This window comes from Salvelinus fontinalis, chromosome 10 (assembly GCF_029448725.1).
Source record: "Salvelinus fontinalis isolate EN_2023a chromosome 10, ASM2944872v1, whole genome shotgun sequence".
NCBI lineage: Eukaryota > Metazoa > Chordata > Actinopteri > Salmoniformes > Salmonidae > Salvelinus > Salvelinus fontinalis.
The window spans coordinates 27,192,016-27,215,201 of record NC_074674.1 but is presented as its reverse complement, the minus strand read 5'-3'; the positions used below and the strand labels follow the sequence as shown (position 1 = coordinate 27,215,201).

The 23,186-nt window shown below is 41.5% G+C and overlaps 1 protein-coding gene across 1 annotated transcript; it reads right to left on the bottom strand.

Annotated features, from left to right (window-relative positions):
- Nucleotides 1–2,962: 2,962 nt before the first annotated feature.
- Nucleotides 2,963–21,644, bottom strand: c6 (complement component 6). The gene is made up of 19 exons (XM_055936279.1): nucleotides 21,511–21,644; nucleotides 21,345–21,380; nucleotides 19,723–19,923; nucleotides 11,127–11,283; nucleotides 10,890–11,031; nucleotides 10,646–10,787; nucleotides 10,305–10,449; nucleotides 10,002–10,211; nucleotides 9,479–9,719; nucleotides 9,248–9,370; nucleotides 8,916–9,082; nucleotides 8,489–8,714; nucleotides 8,072–8,240; nucleotides 5,522–5,636; nucleotides 4,794–4,926; nucleotides 4,414–4,608; nucleotides 4,156–4,243; nucleotides 3,723–3,964; nucleotides 2,963–3,523 (listed from the first exon to the last, which is right to left on the bottom strand). The coding sequence occupies exons 3-19, from the start codon at nucleotides 19,866–19,868 to the stop codon at nucleotides 3,339–3,341; spliced, it is 2,826 nt and encodes a 941-aa protein (XP_055792254.1). The 5' UTR covers nucleotides 19,869–19,923; nucleotides 21,345–21,380; nucleotides 21,511–21,644; the 3' UTR covers nucleotides 2,963–3,338.
- Between the last annotated feature and the right edge of the window lie 1,542 nt (nucleotides 21,645–23,186).

Sequence of the window (23,186 nt, the reverse complement as noted above, 5' to 3'; positions counted from 1 at the left end):
TGTGATACTCCTGGTACTGGATATGACTGAAAAATAAGCTAAAAGTTCATACCTGAACTGCACCTTTATTTGCCAAGGTAGAGTAAGTGATCAGTGCATATATTAAATGTACAGGCTACAATGTGCAGATCTCATGCATGGTAATAACTACATGTATATGCGACTTGCATCCTTGGCACAAAGTTATATTATTGTCACGCCCTGACCTTAGTATTCTTTGTTTTCTTTATTATTGTTGGTTAGGTCAGGGTTTGACAAGGGTGACATATGTTTTTTGTCCTGTCTAGGGTTTTTGTATGTTTATGGGGTTGTTACTAGTCTAGGTGTTTTGTATGTCTATGGTTGCCTAGATTGGTTCTCAATTAGAGGCAGCTGTTTATCGTTGTCTCTGATTGAGAACCATATTTAGGCAGCCATATTCCTTGAGTATTTCGTGGGTGATTGTCTAGTGTTAGTTGCCTGTGTCAGCACTATTATTATATAGCTTCACGTTCGTTTTGTTGTTTTTGTATAGTTCGTTCAGTGTTCTTTCTTCATTAAAGAAGATGTATTCAAATCACGCTGCGCTTTGGTCTCATCACTATAACGAACGTGACAATTATATTCTACTCAATCCATAGGCTTCGTTAATGTCATTCAGACTTTTCTGGCTATGAAAGCTGAGGTTCATTGCTAGGTTCTGAACTAATACGTATGCCAAACGTTTGCGTCCATGCACAGATCGGCTAGATAGCTAGCTACACATCCATAGGCATACAGGCATTTTTATTCTCCACTGCACAATAAGCAAGAACATAGCAAGCTACGTTATTTCATCTATCTGCATTGCATGGCAAATATCAGCAAGGCAAGCTTACAAAATTGTACATTCAAATTGCAGTAAATGCTTTAGCTAGCTAGATTCTTTAACGTAAACTCACCCCATTCCGTACAAATGTGCGCAACCGCAACATTCAAACGAGGCTACAAAGAAAACTAATGGGACTGTAACGACTGTGTTGACTTCAAAATCGGGGGTGTGAACTAGGTTTCTATACAAGCGTTGATCGACATGGTAATGGCTCTACAGTATTGGAGAAAAGTTGAAAAAACGGACCCTCCGTTACATCTAGACGTGTTATGTCGTAACGTGCATCACACATAAAGCAACTATTTCTGTCTTACAATCTCTCTCCACCAGGTATAGCACTTCTCTCATCCTTTAAAAACAATAAATGGACAGTGACGGGGGGATACCTAGTCATTTTTTGCGTCTTCATTGCATGCGATCATCATTCTCAAAGCCGCTGTTTACTTCTAAGATCACTTTAGCACCGCCCTAAAAACCCGATCCAAATTTGACACAAACCTTCAAATAGGTATGTAATGACACATTATATAAACTCTTTATAGTGTTTTATTTACATTTTAGAGGCGATAAGGTGATAAATTGGACAGTAATTTTCCCACACAATATCTCTCCTTCTCACCATCACGCATTAGTTTCGCTTCCCCACCCACCATTTTTAAAAAGACCCGACTGCTTGAATTATGCAGAAACGGGCAGCGTTTAAGTCATGTCATTTATTCTGTTGGAAAGGGGAGAAATTGTGCTTTACAATGGTATTGACATTACAGTTTATCTGGAAGTAATACATTTTGGGGCGCTAAAATAAGGGCAATCGTACGGACCAAGGCGATGTACGAGTTCACGTTACATCCACTGTCACAAGACGAAAGCCTGGTTTGCTGGTTGTTTCAGAATTCCCTAAAACAACACCCATAAAGCTAGCCAGCAAGTCAGCTAGCTTGCTAAATCACGATTTTCGTAAATTTTACTTCATGAGAAAAGAATATGCATAATTGTTTGTGTCTACATTAACGTTAACATATTCCTGTCAACTGTACATTTTTCGTATGATTCGTTATGACGTTATAATCACTTACATTTGCTTCCATCCTAGTATTTTTGTCAGCCATCTTTGCTGAAAAAATGTCTCCAGCCTTGGGTCGCATAGGGTCAAATTCGTCATGGGAACCACTCGATATGATTGGTCATCGCCCAGCGGTTGCCGCTGGTGATTTGCATAAAGTTGGGAAAAGTGTATATTTTTCACCGCACCACCCACAGGTCCCTGCTTCTCATTGCTTTCCTTCCATTGAATTGAATGGGAAGCAGTGTTTCACCGCACGGCATCCTGTGCTAGTGTATCATGCCCATTTAAGGAGATTCTGGAGCGGTCCCTGAGACAGGGTTATCCACCATCTACAAAACACCAAATGATGAAATTTCTCATTGAAGAATGGTGAACCACAAACAGCGCACCAACATGAAACAGGAACAATGACGACTGGGGAAGAAACCAAAGGGAGTGACATATAAAGGGCAGGTAATCAAGAGGTGATGAGTCCAGGTTAGTGTCATTATGCGCTTAACAGGTGTGCACCCTAACGAGCAGCCTGGTGACCTAGAGGCCGGAGAGGGAACACACGTGACACCACCCTGCATACCACTACTGGCTTGCTTCTGAAGCTAAGCAAGGTTGGTCCTGGTCAGGCCCTGGATGGGAGACCAGATGCTGCTGGAAGTGGTGTTGGAGGGCCAGTAGGAGGCACTCTTTCCTCTGGTCTAAAAAATATCCCAATGCCCCAGGGCAGTGATTGGGGACACTGCCCTGTGTAGGGTGCCGTCTTTCGGATGGGACGTTAAACGGGTGTCCTGACTCTCTGAGGTCATTAAAGATCCCATGGCACTTATCGTAAGAGTAGGGGTGTTAACCCCGGTGTCCTGGCTAAATTCCCAATCTGGCCCTCAAACCATCATGGTCACCTAATAATCCCCAGTTTACAATTGGCTCATTCATCCCCCTCCTCTCCCCTGTAACTATTCCCCAGGTCGTTGCTGCAAATGAGAACGTGTTCTCAGTCAACTTACCTGGTAAAATAACGGTAAAATTAAAAAAATTAAAAAATTAAGACACTGTGTTCGTGTTTCCTTTATTTTGGTGGTTACATATAGTTGCAAGTTGTAAATAAAATAATATTGGATAAAAAAAGATTTGTTTTTGTTAATTTCATTTAAACACCACATTTTGCCAAAATATATTTGATTTCATAAAAACACAAGCAAATAGTAATAAAAGGACATAAAAAAGACATACAAGTACAAAATAACCTGCAAAGAAGTTAACTTCAAGCTAGATTATTAACAAATTAAGTTGAACAAAGCTGCAATTCAAACGGAACAAAAATCAGCTCCTTCAGAACGTCAGTCTTAACTGTTAAATTGTGCTGTATGGTATAATGGAGAGGGAGAGAGTGATAGAATACAGGAAGAGGAAAGCTACAGTAGGACCTGGTTATGTGGACTCTTCACACAGGCCTTCGTTGAGAATCTCAAACTCCATCTTTCTACACTTGATGGCAGCCATGAAACACAGATTCACACTCCTCTTGCTCTGGGTCTTCAGCAGCTTCACACAGAACATGTGTTCTCCCTCCTTAGGACAGTCCCGGGGAACTTTACACAGACATTGTTTGGACTCTGATTGCACAAAGACAAAAGGGAAAGAGCACAGGTATATGAAATGATTTAGCTATGTTGAAACCCTATGGACACATTCATCCTTGAAACATAATTAATTGTTTTGCATGTAAACTAGTTAACTTTTTGAGGTTATTTCAGCTGAAGTGGTCAAGTGCCATCTAAATCTGAGAGGGAATCTGTGGTAAGTCAGTCATACCGGTGCAGCTCTCCCACTCGTAGCAGGTGTCAGAGTCGCAGGGCTCCTGGACTGAGCTCTTGGCAGCCATGCTGATCCTGAATTTGGCCCAGTCCAGGCTGACCACATCCTCGTCACACGGGCCCACATTCATGAAGAAGAGCTGGTCACCATGGCAACGGCCCGAGTGGAAACCACAGTAAGACATCATCACACCACTGCCAACTTCAGCATTGAAGATGCAGAACTCAGCTTTGTATGGGCTGCAATACACACACATAGGTGGAGCACACAGATGTGGAAGTCATTAGTCAGTCCATGAAGAGGACTGATTCGGGAACCAAATTATTATGGTGGCCTTCAGATGCATGTGATTAGCTAACGTTAAAAGGCAATTAATAGTCCATTAATATTGAATTGTTCATGACTTAATTATGTAGGTAAAAGTGCTCACAGGCATGTCTCACGTGCCACGCAGATACATTTGGATCCAGTGTGCCTCTCTCCTCTCCCACATTGATTGTCAGGAACAAATGGCTTATCTGGACAGACACATTGACAGGACAAACATCCAATTACGTAACTGATTTATGTTGTCAATCATGTGATCTCCACTTGATAGTCAAAAAACTCTATGAGGACTTTAAAAGGATGCCAACTTTCCACCAACATCCCTCTAATGTTTCTTAAAAGTCCCTTTGAGACAGACTACCTATTTTGCAGTGCAGGTCTTTAGGAAGTGGAGGCTCCCAGGTTAGACTCTTGGCACAGGTGTAGAAGCCCTGTTCTGACGGAACCATGCCTCTCTCCGTGCAGTCAAGTCCCACGGAGTGGTCCACCTTGTACTCCTTCTTGGAGGGGTACAGAGTCATACCCTCAGGCACGGCAGGTGGGGAGCACACCTTCCCTAAGATGGAGGACAAATACTCAACAAGAATGGTTTGACATGAAAAAAAATGAAAAATGATGCTATTGTATTGGCAAAACATGGATTCCAAAGTCTGTCCATACAAAAGAGGTTTGGTATGGATAGAGTGTTATGCCTTCTGTCCGCATTCTATGCAGGGATTGTTCCTAAGAGAACAGACTTACTGATGCACGTCCCTGTGGGCGGGGTCCAGGTCCCATCAGGGCGACAGTTGATGAACTGGTAACCTTCCATTTCAAACCCTGTGAAGCACAGGAACTCCTCCATGTCGCCAAACTCATAGTAACGCTTATCTTTCTGACATTGAGAAGACAGAGAGAGAGACTAAACCTTCCATCATAAAGCCCTAACCTGCAGAGAGATGAACCTAGAGAAGAGGCCCCTCAGCCAGCTGGTTCTGGGGCTCTGTTAAAAAGTCCATTAGACCCAACCAAATCATGAGGGAAAGAATTAATTCAAAAAACTGAAAACATTGGAATGCCATCTGTCCCTAAACAGAGAGTACACAGTGGCAGAATATCTGACCACTGTGACTGACCCAAAACTAAGAAAAGCTATTTGCACATTTTTACAATACTGTAGTTAACAATATAACATGTCAAACGTTTCTTTGAAAATGTTTGTGTGTGTAATGTTTACTGTTCATTTATGATTGTTTATTTCACTTTCTTTGGAAATGTAATTGTTTACCATGCCAATAAAGCCCCTGAGAGAGAGAGACTAAATAAAGAAGAAGAAGAAGATGGTAATAAGGGTATAAACAAGTAAAGGTCACTAAGACTGTGACATCACTGAGAGCTGGCCCAGAGCCTTTGGAAATATCACTCTTTCAGAGATCTTTAGTGAGCTCTGTCAGCTTTGTTAGCAGCTAGCGTTGTTAGCTTGTATCTACCCTGAGGTGACTGTTGGCAGGACGCTTGGGTCTTGGACAGCCCTCCACGCCGGGAGGCAAGCCCTCCGCCCGCCCCTCTGTGGCAAAGTCCTCATCATTAACACATACATTTTGCCTGCGGAGAAAAGACAGACCAACAGAAAATCAGAAACGCACTCAGGTATATAAATCAACAGTACGTTTTTATCTAGAAGACCAACACTCTTCCTGATCGATTCTATTTTACTGGAGTGGTATGTACAGGTAACTGCCAAAATAAAGGAAACACTAACATAAAGTGTATTGATGAACACTGGAACCACACCTGCTTTCAATTTACACTGGGTATACCAAACATTAGGAACACCTTTCTAATATTGAGTTGCACCCTGCCTTTTTCCCCTCAAAACAGCCTCAATTCGTCGGGGCATGGATTCTACAAGTTGCCCAAAGCATTCCACAGGGATGCTGGTCCATGTTGACTCCAATGCTTCCCACAGGTGTCAAGTTGGCTGGATGTCCTTTGGGTGGTGAATAATTTTGATACACACGGGAAACTGTTGAGCGTGAAATACCCAGCAGCGTTGCAGTTCTTGACACAAACCGGTGCGCCTAGAACCTACTACCAAATCAAACAACTAGACTTTACCGTGAAATGCTTACTTACAAACCCTTAGCTAACAGTGCAGTTCAAGAAGAAAATATTTACCAATTAGACTAAAATAAAAAGTAAGAATAAAAGTAACACAATAAGAATAACGAGGCTATATACAGGGGGTACTGGTACCGAGTCAGTGTGCAGGGGTAGAGGCTAGTTGAGGTTATCTGTACATGTAGGTGGGGGCGAAGTGACTATGCATAGGTAACAAACAAACAGTGAGTGTACAAAAGGGAGGGGGGTGGGGGGGGGGGGTCAATGGAAATTGTCCGGTGGCGATTTTATGAATTGTTCGGCAGTCTTATGACTTGGGGGTACAAGCTGTTGAGGAGCCTTTTGGTCCTAGACTTGGTGCTCCATTATCGCTTGCCGTGCGGTAGCAGAGAAAACAGTCTATAACTTGGGTGACTGGAGTCTCTGACTATTTTATGGGATTTCCTCTGACACCACCTATTATATAGGTCCTGGATGGCAGGAAGCTTGGCCCCAGTGATGTATTGGGCTGTTCGCACTACCCTCTGTAGCTCCTAACGGTCAGATGCCGAGCAGTTGCCATACCAGGCGGTGATGCAACCAGTCAGGATGTTCCCGATGGTGCAGCTGTAGAACCTTTTGAGAATCTGGGCACCCATGCCAAATCTTTTCAGTCTCCTGATGGGGAAAAGGTTTTGTTGTGCCCTCTTCATGACTGTCTTGGTATGTTTGGACCATGATAGTTCATTGGTGATGTGGACACCAAGGAACTTGAAACTCTTGACCCGCTCCATTACAGCCCCGTTGATGTTAATGGAGGCCTGTTCGGCCCGCCTTTTCCTGTAGTCCACAATCAGCTCCTTAGTCTTGCTCACATTGAGGGAGAGGTTGTTGTCCTGGCACAATACTGCCAGTTCTCTGACCTCCTCCCTATAGGCCGTCTCGTCGTTGTCGGGGATCAGGCCTACTACTGTTGTGTCGTCAGAAAACTTAATGATGGTGTTGGAGTCGTGTTTGGCCACGCAGTCGAAGGTGAACAGGGAATACAGGAGGGGACTAAGTACACACCCCTGAGGAGCCCCAGTGTTAAGGATCAGTGTGGCAGATGTGTTGTTGCATACTCTTACCACCTAGGGGTGGCCCGTCAGAAAGAACAGATACAAGGTGCAGAGGGAGGTGTTTAGTCCCAGAGTCCTTAGCTTAGTGATGAGCTTCGTGGGCACTATGGTGTTGAACGCTGAGCTGTAGTCAATGAACAGCATTCTCACATAGGTGTTCCTTTTGTCCCAGTGAGAAAGGGCAGTGTGGAGTACGATTGAGGTTGCATCATCTGTGGATCTGTTGGGGCGGTATGCGAATTGGAGTGCGTCTAGGGTGTCCGGGAGGAAGCTGTTGATGTGCGCCATGACCAGCCTTTCTAAGCACTTCATGGCTACCGACATAAGTGCCACGGGGCGGTATTCATTTAGGCAGGTTACCTTTGCTTCCTCGGGCACAGGGACTTTGGTGGTCTGCTTGAAACATGTAGGTATTTCAGACTCTGTCAGGGAGAGGTTGAAAATGTCAGTGAAGACACCTGACAGTTGGTCCGCGCATGCTTTGAGTACACGTCCTGGTAATCCATCTGGCCCAGCGGCTTTGTGAATGTTGACCTGTTTAAAGGTTTTGTTCACATCGGCTACCAAGAGTGTTCATATCGGCTACCAAGAGCGTTATCACACCGTCATCCAGCTCTCGTGCATGCTTCAGTGTTGCTTGCCTCTAAGCGAGCATAAAAGTGATTTAGCTCGTCTGGTGGTTCGCGTCACTGGGCAGCTCGCGTCCATACCTCATTCAAAGGAACTTAAATCTTTTGTCTTGCCCATTCTCCCTCTGAATGGCACAAATACACAATCCATATCTCAATTGTCTCAAGGCTTAAACATGTCAGTCTCTCTTACTCTTGGAAGATGGAGATGAAGCATCCCTCCTCCTGTCTAACCGGTCCCTGGCAGAGTTTGCCCCCCCTCAGGGGAGCAGGGTTGTTGCACTCTCTGGTACGATGTCTCTTCAGGGATGCATCACAGGCACTCCATGTCCCCCAGCAGCTCCAGTAACCATCTACTGCCTCTGAGGAAACCACACAGCAAACCACACTCAGACCTGCCTGGTGTTTACAGACCAGAAGCCAAATCACATTCAGCACTGTTTGGTGTGTACTAATCACCAGGAGTCAAACCACATTCAGCAGTGTCTGTTGTCAGTCAAACATACTGAGCACTGTCAAATGACTGTGCAATACACAACAGGGACTATGCATAATCCTCATCCTGTATAAAAATGTGTATATCAATTAGTGAGTGGGTGCTGCTGTGTACCTGAGGTGTAGTCTTGCGCCCGTTGCTCACAGTTGGGCCCGTAGGTGCCCGTCTGGCAGATGCACTGACAGTCTGTGCCAGAGAGGATGGCACGGGCATTGTTAGGGCAGGGGGCACACTTGCAGGAGTCAAAGTCCTCCAGGTACTCCACCAGAGCTCTGGTCAGATGCCTTCTTTTTGTGGCAGCACATGGGATCCCCTTGACCAGATTGATGATGGGCAACAGCTGGAGACAGATAGGAAGGAGACCAATTTCTCACAGGAAGTGACATGTTTTATGTCTTAAGAAAGAGCTGTAATAAACAGAAAGTATCTCAAAAAGATGGTATGGATTCACTATATCACAGCCAAACATACACAATCAGTGAATTAACTGGATTCATTGTTTCCATCCTATTTCATTATATTCCATGGAGGGAGTTCTGACCTCATAATCCACAACAGCAGGGTTGTCTATGAGTGAATTGGCCCAGTTCTTATAAGTGGTGCTGTCAGGGGCAGCCCCTTTTTTCTCCCAGGCCAGGGCTGCAGCCTCTCCGGTCCTGCCTCCGCGCACCATGGAGAAAGACTTTTCTGACGACTGCACGAAAGAGCCTGACCAACACAGAAGTAACAGTAAATGGTGAAAAGCCAGTTCTCAACAAAACTATTGAGATAGATACTTAATGAAACCGAACAAGTGAAAAGTCAAGACGACTAGAGCAAGGTGGTCTATCTTGAAAGTTAAATTTGTATGTAACGGTAATTAGAAAAACCAACCTTCATGTTTTTGAGTCATTGTATTGTCGGAGCATCTTACAACATTTGAACTTCGCGAGTATATTATTATATTCATGCTCGACTCAGATTTTAGGCATCCTTTGGTATGCTCTTCTGTTAAACCTGTGACAATGAAACACAAAAAAATTAACAATTTATGAAATCAGAGAGAACAATGCACTTGCAGTGGGTATTGTGCCTCCTTTTGACTACAAGGTTGTGCTCTCGTACCACTGTTCTTAAGCTCCAGTCTGTTGTATTGGTAAAGCAGATCATAGTGTCCCCCTAAGGTCCCGGAGGCAAAGTAGTGGGTCCCAAAGTGCTTGAAGATCTCCCTGTAGAGGGCGTAGTTGTACTCCAGAGGCAGGCTGGTCAGAAACTGTAAGAAGGGCTCTGTCAGGTACAGGTCTGAATCCTTCACCCTGAATCTGGATACAGGTAACACCTGGTGCACTCGGAAGAACTGGGAGTCCTGCAGAATAGGGTGAGATTACATTTTCATAACGTCAGTGTTACTTTCCCAGCTTTGAAACGCAGTGATTGTATGCCTGCCTCACAGTAAATGCAAGTCATACTGCTTGGATAGAGGGTATGGTAATGTTATCTTAGATCTGTGATTGAGGGAAACCTCTACTTCAAGGTCTACCACTACGTTGCAATACTGTGATCAGGGTGTTTATTTTTGTGTGTGTGATTGCATGCATGTAAGTGATTGTGAATATGTGAGAGTGCATATACAGTAGATGCAGCTTGCCGTCTTCTTTGAAGCTGAAATAGCCTGCTTGAAGTTGCCTGTGTTGGATTGGTGGTGGCTTCTGGAACCAAAGAAGAAGATCGGGACCCAGATGAAACTAGAGTCACCACTGGAGGTACTACTGCTGGTAGAGACTGGTGGGGAGGCCAGGTTGATGGTCTCACTGTAGACTGGCTGGGGTTCCTGTTTAAAGTCATCTGGGATCTCGACCTGTGGAAGCAGAACCACAACTAGATCTGATCCCAGACCAGTCAAACATGGGGAAATAGAATAAGATGAGATCTCTATGCAGTAGTACTGTACCTTGATCTCAAAGCTTTCTACATTGGCTGGGACGCGGTAGTACAGCCTGTAGCTGCTGCCTCTGCTCTTGTTCAAGTTGCAGGTGTCCCCCATGAACATGTTATCCAGTACCGCCCCCCTCATTTCCTCTGCCATGGCATCAAACCTGAAACAGGAAAGTAACACAAGCCAGCAGCATTAACCCTGAAGTTACGTTCCTTTTCTTAAAATCACAGGATACGTATCAAGAAATTACATGAAGCAGTCCTGCTCTGTATTCACTGACTACTGCTAAACATCTATTATGACATTGACCACTGCTCCAGGCAATGTCTTATGCTGGCCTTTGACCTTTAACCTACCCGTTTCCTATGAGGTCAGCTCCAGGGACCACTCTCTTCTCAACAGGACACACTATTTTGAATTCATCACAGTTCTTCTCATCTGAGTTGTCCCCACAGTCGTTCTGTTTATTGCATGTTAGTTTGGAGCTGATACAGCGACCTGCGATAAGGGGAAATGTACATGAGCAGAGTTTTGTTTAAATGTGCATATGCAGTATTTGTCTATACTGTATATGTAGTAGGTGAATATGTGACTGTTTACCATTGCCACACTGAAACTCTTTGCAGTTGAGTGTTTCCATCTTGCACTCTGTTGATGGGTAACACGCTCTGTCTTCTGTCAGAACAGCATCGCACTCCACGCCTCCAAACTGGGAAGGCCTTAGCAGTGACCGAGTCCTTAACTACAACATCAGAAAACTGGTCAGAGACAGACGGTGGAAGTGTGTGCGTGTATTTCTCTCTGTGTGTCTCTGTGTGTGTATATTCTTTCACTTGCCTGTTTTTTGGCACACGGGGAGCACCCGGACCAGTTGGCCCAATCAGTGAGTTGACAGTGGATGAAGCAGGCCTGGACATTACATGCCCGACTCTCATGCTTCTGACACAGCTGCTCACAACTATTCTTCCAGTAATAGTCATCATATTGGATACTCCTGCAGAGGAGGGAATTGTGAAAACACAGAAAGTCGTATTCTATTGTATTTCAAAAGAGGTTTGTTTAAAACTGAGATGGTCATGAAAACACTGAACAAACGCAAAAGGAGCTTTTGGCCAACTGACCTCAAAATTAAATGCATTAATCCTAAATTACATACAGTAAAATATCCTTCCTTTATGTCAATTATGGGGCTTGTGAAGCAAGAATCCCACTTTAAATATTTGACATACTTCTGACTTATTATAGTAAAAAAATAACAATAGTCAATGTCCGCGGCCCTGCGGAAATCTAGCTCACATAATACCAAAATCCCCATAAAAAACAAATCACTTTAAGCTAGAGATATCTGGTTCTTTGCATGGGCTGCATCTCAATCCACTACATCCCCTGATGTCGCCCTTCCGGATCTGCAGGGCTCGTCTGAAGTCAGTACATCTAATCTACCAACTTCTGTCTGTATCGTCTGAACCGTTTAGCCTACACACTAACTTAACCCCTCGGTGGAAACTTGAGTCTCTCACGAACACGTACAGTTGAAGTCGGGAGTTTACATACACCTTAGCCAAATCATTTAAACTCAGTTTTTCACAATTCCTGACATTTAATCCTAGTAAAAATTCCCTGTTTTATGTCAGTTAGGATCACCACTTTATTTGAAGAATGTGAAATGTCAGAATAATAGTAGAGAGAATGATTTATTTCAGCTTTTATTTCTTTCATCACATTCCCAATGGGTCAGAAGTTTACATACACTCAATTAATATTTGGTAGCATTGCCTATAAATTGTTTAACTTGGGTCAAACGTTTTGGGTAGCCTTCCACAAGCTTCCAACAATAAGTTATGTGAATTTTGGCCCATTCCTCCTGACAGAGCTGGTGTAACTGAGTCAGGTTTGTAGGCATCCTTGCTCGCACACGCTTTTTCAGTTCTGCCCACAAATCTTCCATGGGATTGAGGTCAGGGTTTTGTGATGACCACTCCAATACCTTGACTTTGTTGTCGTTAAGCCATTTTGCCACAACTTTGGAAGTATGCTTGGGGTCATTGCTTTAACTTCCTGACTGATGTCTTGAGATGTTGCTTCAATATTTCTACATAATTTTCAATCCTCATGATGCCATCTCTTTTGAGAAGTACACCAGTCCTCCCTGCAGCAAAGCACCCCCACAACATGACGCTGCCACCCCCGTGCTTCACGTTTGGGATGGTGTTCTTCAGCTTGCAAGCCTCCCCCTTTTTCCTCCAAACGTAACAATGGTCATTATTGCCAAACAGTTCTATTTTTGTTTCATCAGACAAGAGGACATTTCTCCAAAAAGTATGATCTTTGTTCCCATGTGCAGTTGCAAACCGTAGTCTGGCTTTTTTATGGCGGTTTTGGAGCAGTGGCTTCTTCCTTGCTGAGCGGCCTCTCAGGTTATGTCGATATAGGACTCGTTTACTGTGGATATTGATACTTTTGTACCTGTTTCCTCCAGCATCTTCACAGGGTCCTTTGCTGTTGTTCTGGGATTGATTAGCAATTTTCACACCAAAGTATGTTTATCTCTAGGAGACAGAACGTGTCTCCTTCCTGAGCGGTTTGCCGGCTGCGAGGTCCCATAGTGTTTATACTTGCGTACTATTGTTTGTACAGATGAACGTGGTACCTTCAGGCGTTTGGAAATTGCTCCCAAGGATGAACCAGACGTGGAGATCTACAAGGTTTTTTCTGAGGTCTTGGCTGATTTATTTTGATTTCCCCACGATGTCAAGCAAAGAGGCGCTGAGTTTGAAGCTAGGCCTTGAAATACATCCACAGGTACACCTCCAATTCACTCAAATGATGTCAATTAGCCTATCAGAAGCTTCTAAAGCCATGACATCATTTTCTGGAATTTTCCAAGCTGTTTAAAGGCACAGTCAACTTAGTGTATGTAAACTTCTGACCCACTGTAAATGTGATACAGTGAATTATAAGTTAAATAATCTGTCTGTAAACAATTGTTGGAAAAATGACTTGCGTCATGCACAAAGTAGATGTCCTAACCGACTTGCCAAAACTATAGCTTGTTAAAACTTCTTATAGCTGAGATCCCGTTAACGGGATTGACTTGACAACAGCCAGTGAAAGTGCAGGGCGCCAAATTCAAAACAACAGAAATCTCAAAATTAAGATTCCTCAGACATACAAGTGTTTTATACCATTTTAAAGATAAACTTGTTGTAAATCCAGCCACAGTGTCCGATTTCAAAAAGGCTTTACGACAAAAGCACACCAAACGATTATGTTAGGTCAGTACCTAGTCACAGAAAAACACAGCCATATTTTCAGCCAAAGAGAGGAGTCACAAAAAGCAGAAATAGAGATAAAATGAATCACTAAGCTTTGATGATCTTCATCAGATGACACTCATAGGACTTCATGTTACACAATACATGTATGTTTTGTTCGATAAAGTTCATATTATATCCAACAATCTTAGTTTACATTGGCGCGTTATGTTCAGTAATGTTTTGCCTCCAAAACATCCTGTGATTTTGCAGAGAGCCACATCAATTTATAGAAATACTCATAATAAACACTGATAAAAGATACAAGTATTATACATGGAACTTTAGATAAACCTCTCCTTAATGCAACCGCTGTGTCAGATTTTTAAAAAACTTTACGGAAAAAGCACACCAGGCTATAATCTGAGTACAGCGCTCAAAGCTCAAACAAGCCATAAAGATATCCACCATGTTGTGGAGTCAACAGATGTCAGAATAGCATTATAAATATTCCCTTACCTTTGATCTTCATCAGAATGCACTCCCAGGAATCCCAGTTCCACAATAAATGTTTGTTTTGTTCGATAACGTCCATAATTTATGTCCAAATACCTCCCTTTTGTTCGTGCGTTTAGTTCCAAAATCCAAATTGATGACGCGCAGGTAAGACAAAAATTCCATTACAGTTCGTAGAAGCATGTCAAACGATGTATAGAATAAATCTTTAGGATGTTTTTAACATAAATCTTCAATAATGTTTCAACCAGAGAATTCCTTTGTCTTCAGAAATGCGATGGAACGCAGGTCGCTCTCACGGGAGCGCGCGTGACCAGCTCATGCCAGACACCTGACTCAAAGAGCTCTCCTTCCCTCATTCTTCACAGAAGAAGCATCAAACAAGGTTCTAAAGACTGTTGACATCTAGTGGAAGCCTTAGGAAGTACAATATGACCCCAAAGACACTGTATATTGGATAAGCAAACCTACAAACCTCAGATTTCCCACTTCCTGGTTGGATTTTTTCTCAGGTTTTTGCCTGCCATATGAGTTCTGTTATACTCACAGACAGTTTTAGAAACTTCAGAGTGTTTTCTATCCAAATCTACTAATAATATGCATATCTTAGCTTCTTGGACTGAGTAGCAAGCAGTTTACTCTGGGCACCTTATTCATCCAAGCTACTCAATACTGCCCCCAGCCATAAGAAGTTTAACAAAGACATTTGAGGAGTGGTTGAAAAACTAGTTTTAATGACTTTTAATGACTAAGTGTATGTAAACTTCCGATTTCAACTGTATATATAGACAGGTGTGTTCCTTTCCAAATCATGTCAAAACAATTACATTTACCACAGGTAGATTCCAATCAAGTTGTAGAAACATCTCAAGGTTGATCAATGGAAACAGTATGCAGCTAAGCTCAATTTTGAGTCTCATATGAAATGGTCTGAATAATTCGGTATTCTTTGTTTTTTATTTTTAATACATTTGCAAAAATTTCTAAAAACCTGTTTTCGCTTTGTCATTATAGGGTATTGTGCTTAGATTGATGATGATTTTTTTAGAAGGGGTCTGAATACTTTCCGAATGCACTGTATGTTATCTGGCTATGCACCATGCTATAGGCTTGTTCATTTAGCAGACAAGAAATGCTTATAAGTGCCTTTGCCATTATTTGACATTATATGATTTTATAGTAGCAATAATTTAAATGAATTTAGCTGAATAAAATAGAAAGAATATTTTTTTCCATTCCCGGAACGAGAGTGCCCATATGAACGCTATGATGAGCATGAAAGTGATCATTTGAAACAGGTTCTATCTATATGCTATATTTAAAGTTATTTGGCAACTTAAGTTGTGAATGTTGCAAACCATAGAATGCCTTATAAATGAAGATATATGGGCTGCATCATGATTAGGCTATCGATGATTTGAGAAAGTCGGAAAAAAAACCCAGCTTGTACTTTATTCCTTGCTGCACACGTTGTTCTCTCCTCAAGTGATCACATTTTCACCCATCAGACTATTCTCAATTTAAATGTAATCTTATCTTTACTAATATGTACAATTTGTTTAGATTTAGAATGGCCCATTAGCAAATGTACTGGAAAAGGGGCAAGAGAAAAAAGACATGTCATCCTTTTGCAATGGAGGCCAATTTCCCGCAAGGTTCGTTTCACTCATGTCCGGCATGTTGGTAGGCTACTCCAGGTATTTTACAGATGTGAGGTGATATTCCGCCCAAACTCTGTATGCCATGGTCTCTCCAACCCTGTTCCCGCAGCTAACCACTGATTAATTTGGGACACTAAATGAAAATAGTTTGTGAACATCGATAGTAACATGTTTTCACAGCAAAACATATTTAATTAAAACGGTTGACAGCCCCGCTCTCTGCTTTCTGGAGAAAAGAATGAAGGAGAGAGGGGAGGATCTGGAAATACATGGTGGTGAGATATTCTGTAGCTAAAGGCAATGTGTCAGCCTATTAATCATGAAAATATATGTTAAAAGCCCTATTACTAGGATATTTAAAATCAAATACAAAAGTCTTATAATTGTAGGCTAACTCTGAATTTGTTATTAGATGGGACTTGCTAAACTGTACATTTTCATCATACTCTGATTTTTTATAAATATTATTATTGTTGTTATTTAACACGCTACTCCTCTTAAACCGTTTAACCCTTGTGTTGTCTTAAGGGTCAAAAATGACCTGCCACTGTGTTTAACAGCAGAGAAAACCCCCTAAATTATCTTTCTTCAACTTGAAATTTGATTACTTTTCTTAGAATGACCCCAACATTAGAAAAAGTGAAACATCGCCTTTGTTCATATTTCCATGAAAGCTGTACACCACCAGGGCACAAAGATTGTATTTTTGACCCGGCAGTTATAAAATCATTTACACACCACAACAACCACAAAGACACACTACTGATTGAACTCAGCCAGCAGCTCCTGAAGAGGAAGATCACCATGGTTGGACAGTTAGAAAGAACAAGCCTAAACTCCCCCCTGCACTCCTCGCAACAAGGGAGAGAGAGGCCTTCTCATCAAATTTTGCCTTCACCCCACCACCACTCTAGTGTCTTACCTCCCAAAGAGGAAAAAGAATGTGGTCCTCCTGAGCACACTGCACAAAATGGCTGAGATCAGTGATGGTGAGGACAGGAAGCCAGCCATCATCCTGGACTATAACCACAACAAAAGAGGCGTGGACAACCTGGACAAGGTGATTGGAACTTACAGCTGCAGGAGGATGACTGCCCGCTGGCCCCTGGTCATCTTCCATAACCTCATTGATGTGTCCTCATACAATGCCTTCATGATATGGAACAAAATCAACACTACCTGGATGCCTGATAAGCGGAACAAGAGGAGGGTGTTCCTGGAGCAGCTGGGAAAGGCACTTGTAACACCACACATTCAAAGAAGGGAGCGCCTCCTCCACACAGCAGCCTCTGCAGCGCTTGTGAAAGCTGTTCAGGGGGCTGAATCTTGTCCTGATCCACCTGAGGTTGCAGCTGGGGCAAGCAAGAGGAGGAGATGACAATTCTTCCCCCCAAAGAAGGACTGTATAACAAATACTATGTGCTGAACATGTGAGAAATACATCTGCAAAGTCCATGCACACACACTTTCATACTCTCCTAGATGTGCTAATTAGAGTTGATTGATTTATGGATCGCTTGTCCTCTGAAGAATGTCTAGTGGTGAACTGGAGCGTGGTAGGATGGATACTCTGTCCGTCCTCTCCTAGCCCACGTTTAGCGGGTGGAGAGGGTATCGCTTCTTTAGTGAATAAGAGTTCAAAGTTCATACCAAGTTGCCATACTTTTAAGCTCATGCTATATTCTGGCTGGTATAGTCGAAATTCATCCTTTCGGCATGTAGATCGCCATCTTCACGTTGAAATTCGATGCTAATTTCATTAGGTTCTTGTCGTTCAACCAGAGCTCACGCTGAGGTTGGCTTAGTTCTGTAGGTGATCTTTGTCCTTTCAACGTGGGGACCGCAAGTCCGCACGTCCTTGGAACAGGAAGTTGAATTTTCGTCAACGGGTTTACATAGTGGTGAAAGAAGGGCGTGTTTCATAGTTTACAACCCATGTCTGTTCACTTGGGCGGGGCCTCTGAGTGAGCAGAGTTTCTCTATGACACACCGTTCTCTCCTTTAAGAAGCTAAAATTACATTTCTTCTTTTCACAAATAGTTTCATATGTAAACATTTAAATTGCACAACAATTCCATGTGAATCTGATAACTAGAATGTGTAGATTTTCCAAGATACAGTTAATGTCGTCCTCTCATCAGTAATCATGTCTCAGACGTCAACTGATCTGACATCCTATTCATTAAGTACCAACACATATTTTCAACTGGTTGGATTACCGAAATATGGTTCCCACCTTTTGACGTTCCCAGACTCTCTATGTTAACAAAGGCTTTACAAGAGTCAACTCTATAGTAGAGAGAGTAGAGAGCGAGAGAAAAGGGGAAAGGTATTTATGGGGTCATAAACCTCCCCCATCAAGCCAACGTCATGACAGTGTGCATACATATGCATATACTGTAATACCCACCAACAATAATTGTAACTCTTGAACCGTTCAAGCAAGAGACACCAAACTAACTTTCACATGTTCAGGCTGCCCATTCATCTCAACCAACCAATCAATCAATCAATCAATATTTTAGTCGACTTACTTTTTCAACTATTGGGCTCCCGAGTGACACAGTGGTCAAGGCACTACATCTCAGCGCTAGAGGCGTCATTACAGACCCTGGTTCGATCCTGGGCTATAACACAACCGGCCGTGATCGGGAGTCCCATAGGGCGGCACACAATTGGCCCAGCATCGTCCGGATTAGGGGAGGGGTTGGCCGCGGTAGGCCGTCATTGTAAAATAATAGTTTGTTCTTAACTGACTTGTCTAGTAAAATAAAGGTTAAATAAAAAATAAAAACAGTCACCACCATTACTCTTGCAGACACTATCACTCTGTACCATTTCAAAACCATACATACTTTCAAATAAGCTAGCAAGCACACCACATTTTCTTCAGGAAATGTACTTTTCACTGTTAGTCTAAATAGTTTATTTATTAGATATAACTACAACTAGCTATCAGTAGGTCTACATACAAACCTATTGTACACAGTTCTTCAACTACCACAAAAATACTTTTAAAAAGCTGTAATCACTAGATGCACCATCATATTTCTCACCCCAAATAGCCTAAAACGTTCTAATCATTACATCGTCATTCAACTGTTGTTAGGTTAGATTACTCGCTGTTAGGTTAGATTACTCGTTGGATATTACTGCACTATTGGAACTAGAAGCACAAGCATTTCGCTACACTCGCATTAACATCTGCTAACCATGTGTATGTGACAAATAAAATTGGATTTGATTTGAACTAAAATTAAACTTAAGTTACACTGAACGTTTTACAAAAGTAAATCATGCATCTATTTATCTGAAACCCACAGCATTAATGATTCAGAGTTGCTTTGCTAAGAGTGTTGTGCACATAATCCTGCCTATTATTCCCATCTTCTGATAGAATATCGCATTGTCATACAGATGTAGGATCTTAATTTGATTATTATTTTGTTGCAGAGAATTTTCCTGCACAGCAGAAAAAGCAAACTTGTATTGTAACCAAGGTTTAAAAAGGATTCTATATTTTGTAATTTCCAATTAAAATATAATTAATTGCCTCAATGAAAAATGTATCAACCCCTACAACAAATGTCCATTAATTACAAACCACATAATAATTCACATTTCTTGTTGCTACACAATTATTTTCCTGCTGTAGCAAACTGGCTCAAATTAAGATCCTACATCTGTATGTCTTCTTTCAGTGTTCAAACGCATCAACTGTAGTTTATACATTTTTGTGATCTAAATTCCCAACAATCCAAAGTAATAAGGTTTATATAGTAGTATATCAAAGTAATCAGACCAATTATTTTACAAAATGTTACTTTGACTATGCAGTATGCAAATATTTTACTTTAAATAGTACAGTAAAACATTTCAGCTTCTTCCACTACCATAAAAATACTTGGACAGAGATAAAGCAAGCCACACAACTTTACTTTATGTAAAGTTACCATTTAGTTCTGTGCTATCTCTCTGCTCATTCTAAGTTGTGTATTTTACCTGCGGCGCTCCTGGGTCCCGTAGTTGCAGGTTCTGGTGCAGGTGGACCATGAGCTCCAGGCGTAGTGGTCACAGAAGCAGCCCAGGCTGACCGTAACTGAACCCAGGACATGCAGCAGTACCAGGAGACTGTTGGTACGGTCCATGGAGGAGGATGGTCCAGGAACAGCTCACACTCTGGTCAGGACACTTCTGAAAGAACTGGATGGAGAAAGATAAGGAGGTGGACGAGGAAATAGATAGTTGAGCAGGATTTACATCCAGGCACACTCAATGAAATCCATGCACTTCATCCCACATGATGCCAGAGGTGGGACCAAGTCACTATTATTCGAGTCACAAGCAAGTCTCAAGTCACAAGGTCAGTCTCAAGTCGAGTCCCAAGTAGAACGGGTCGAGTCTCGAGTCAAGTGCAAGTTGTGCATTCTAACAGCAAGTTAGAATGCACAAGTCACAAGTTTTTGCAAATCAGGTAAAAATGATCTATACATGCAATGACTTGTTCAACTACAAATCGTTGTCTATTTATTGAGGCTACCAGACAACCCTTTTCATTATTTTGTCTATAAAATGTAATTGAATGTAATTGTAAAATAGGGTCCTTGTAGCAGTCGTAAGGGCGTGACATCAGCAGAAGGCAAGGCAGGTTGACGTGCTCAGAGTGTACATTTATTTACAGGTCTTGGTGATCCAATGGTGGAAGCTTCATATCATACAAAATATACAAGTAGATTGACCAAATATACATGTGCCCAAAAGAAATAGCCTCTGTATCAGGCTTAACCTGTCCTATGTGGGTTGAATGCTGTAAGAACAGAATAAACAATTAATAAAAGTCCCATGATGGTAGTGACTACCCATTACGGCTTATCACATGTTAATCATCATTTATTCACATTATTTTATTTTCATAAAATATTTGTTTAGTTTGAAGACTTCATTATTTCTTTCCAAGTCATCCTCTCATAGAGCTGCTGCCTATGCTGTCTGACAAAAATCACTATTTTAGTAGTTCTTCAAAGTAAATAAGGCATACTTTTATGACTGCTGAATACCAACTATCAATTGCTTATATCATGTATTTTCAGGTAGTGATAACTAACAAAGCAATTGCTTTCTATCCCTCTTGATTGCAAGTTCTCTCTTCTATCCGTCTCCATGTCTGTTCCACACAGACCGGACAAGTAAACTGGCACGCAGTGGATTATGTTCATTATTGTTAATTGCCACGTTTTCTGCGCTAAACTATGTACAATATTGGCCTGTTGTAAAATAAAACTGCCTATTGCATTGCACAGTTCTGGGCTTGATCTGATTTATCTCTACAGAACCTGTGCATCCAGCTCACAGAAAAAAACAAAACAATATGGAATTCAAATAATTTGGTCAATTCGTTCTTTAAAAAATGAAAATAACAGAAATGTTGGTTAATTGCTCAGCACTAGTCCAAGTCATATGACTCGAGTCCGCATCTGCATGATACTATAATAGAATTTAGGCATCAAGGGTTAAATTCCTCCTCATATATAATCCATAGTTTTGCAAAACTACGCGGTCTAGATACTGTCCCCTTCCAGATAACAAACAGATTGTCAATACAATTCAAACAAATTCTGACTCACCACAGTGTTGACTCCTCGGCCACTAGATCCTGAGCTCTGCAAGAGTGTGTGTGCATGTGAGTATGTTTATGTTCAATAGCTTGAGGGGAACTACTTCATATACCCCCCTAAATGATCTCCCAAGGGAATCGGACTGTGAAAACAATTGGTTATTTGACTTGCCTACCTCTTAAACAGGAAACCGCCTTCCTGTAACAGCCACGAACCCAGCCTAGAATATACATCAAAAAGACTGAAGGCTAAGCAATGACAACACAAAGTTCAAAGTTCTGAATCTCAAGTCTTCCAAACCCTCCTTTCGCAACCCTCTATCCTGTCCTGTTACTGGAAAAAGTGTCTGGAAATGTCAGATTCCGGTAATGTTCACCAGCTGTAAGTCCTCTCTACAACTCCTTGTAACCCTTTCCTGCAGTCAATGACTTCAAGCGCCCTCTTTGGCCTCATGGGTGGAATGTTATTAAAAGCTCTTAAGGGTCACATTTCTTGTTGACAAAAATCTGGTGTTTCTATGTCAAACAGTTTTGATATATATTTCAGTGTTTTGTGATGTATATAAAGTGTAATATTGGAATGCAACCTCAAAATTGAATACATTTTAACTCTATATATTTTTAAGCTCATAACCATGTGTGTACTTTTGTTTCAATGTAGATTTGTTTAAGACTACCAACAATCACTTTGTGTGAGACTGATTTAGCCCACTGCAGCAAAAGGTTAACTCTCCCCCTATTAACACCCCACCCTTTAACACAGTCCTAGAAAGAGTGTCGAAAGAGAGAGGTCATGAATCAGACACTGCATTCCTGTAGCCCTGATAAAACTGAAAAGGGTTTCATGCTGTGATGAAGTTTATAGCTCTGTAAGTATCCACTATTTCTCTCCATCATTGCCCACATGAAAAAATACAACACTTTACTATAGAATACTACAGTACTGTAGAATATACTGTAGAATACTAAAATACACACTGTAGTATCCCTTGATAATGTGTAGTACGTACTATAGCATTTTGTAGTATACTGTAAAATACTATAGTAAATACTACAGTATTATCCACACAAAAAACACTGAAGTAAATACTACAGCAATGTCAGCAAAAACACGACAGTCTGTAAATACACAAGTTGTTTTAACTATAGTAAATACTACAGTATTTAATTTGCATATACCTGCCCATTTCCGTCCACCATATCCCAATTTGTGCCACCCATAAGTGAGAAATCTACGTGCCAAGTATAGACCATACTGTATACTGTGTTCGCTACAGGTTATAGAAAGAGCAGAAGCTCTGAACTATCCATTTAGACCCCAGTCCTACCTACCTAAAGGTTATCGAAAATGAGCTCTTTTTGTATTTCTCCAGTAAGTTTAATCAAGGAGAAAGCCTCCACTTCTATGTCAAATATATTAAAACTAAATTACTATAGTAAATACTATAGAAATGTCTGCAAAAATACTACAGTAAATACTACAGTATACTACAGTCTGCAAAAACACTACAGTAAATACTACAGTATACTACAGTCTGCAAAAACACTACAGTAAATACTACAGTATACTAAAGTACGCAAAAACACTACAGTAAATGGATCTTTCTATAAACTAGGGTAAGGGTGAGCATTCATTGTAGTGGACAACTGCTTGCAACTGTTACAAAGTCATTAATGAATCATTTGCAATTTGTGTCATGTGAATATATTAACATACAAAAGGGGAACATAGATACAGTTGAAATCAGAGTTTTAGATCTCCACAAGTCTGGTTCATCCTTTGGAGCAATTTCCAAACGCCTGAAGGTACCACGTTCATCTGTACAAACAATAGTACGCAAGTATAAACACC

What these genes read in the sequence shown, in the direction of transcription:
- c6 (XM_055936279.1), bottom strand. Translation starts at nt 19,868, where the DNA reads ATGGACCGTACCAACAGTCTCCTGGTACTGCTGCATGTCCTGGGTTCA. An exon ending in AGAGTTTCAGTGTGGCAATG is followed by an intron (nt 10,788 to 10,889) that starts GTAAACAGTCAC and finishes CCCTTATCGCAG; the next exon opens with GTCGCTGTATCAGCTCCAAA. An exon ending in GCTGACCTCATAGGAAACGG is followed by an intron (nt 10,450 to 10,645) that starts GTAGGTTAAAGG and finishes TTCCTGTTTCAG; the next exon opens with GTTTGATGCCATGGCAGAGG.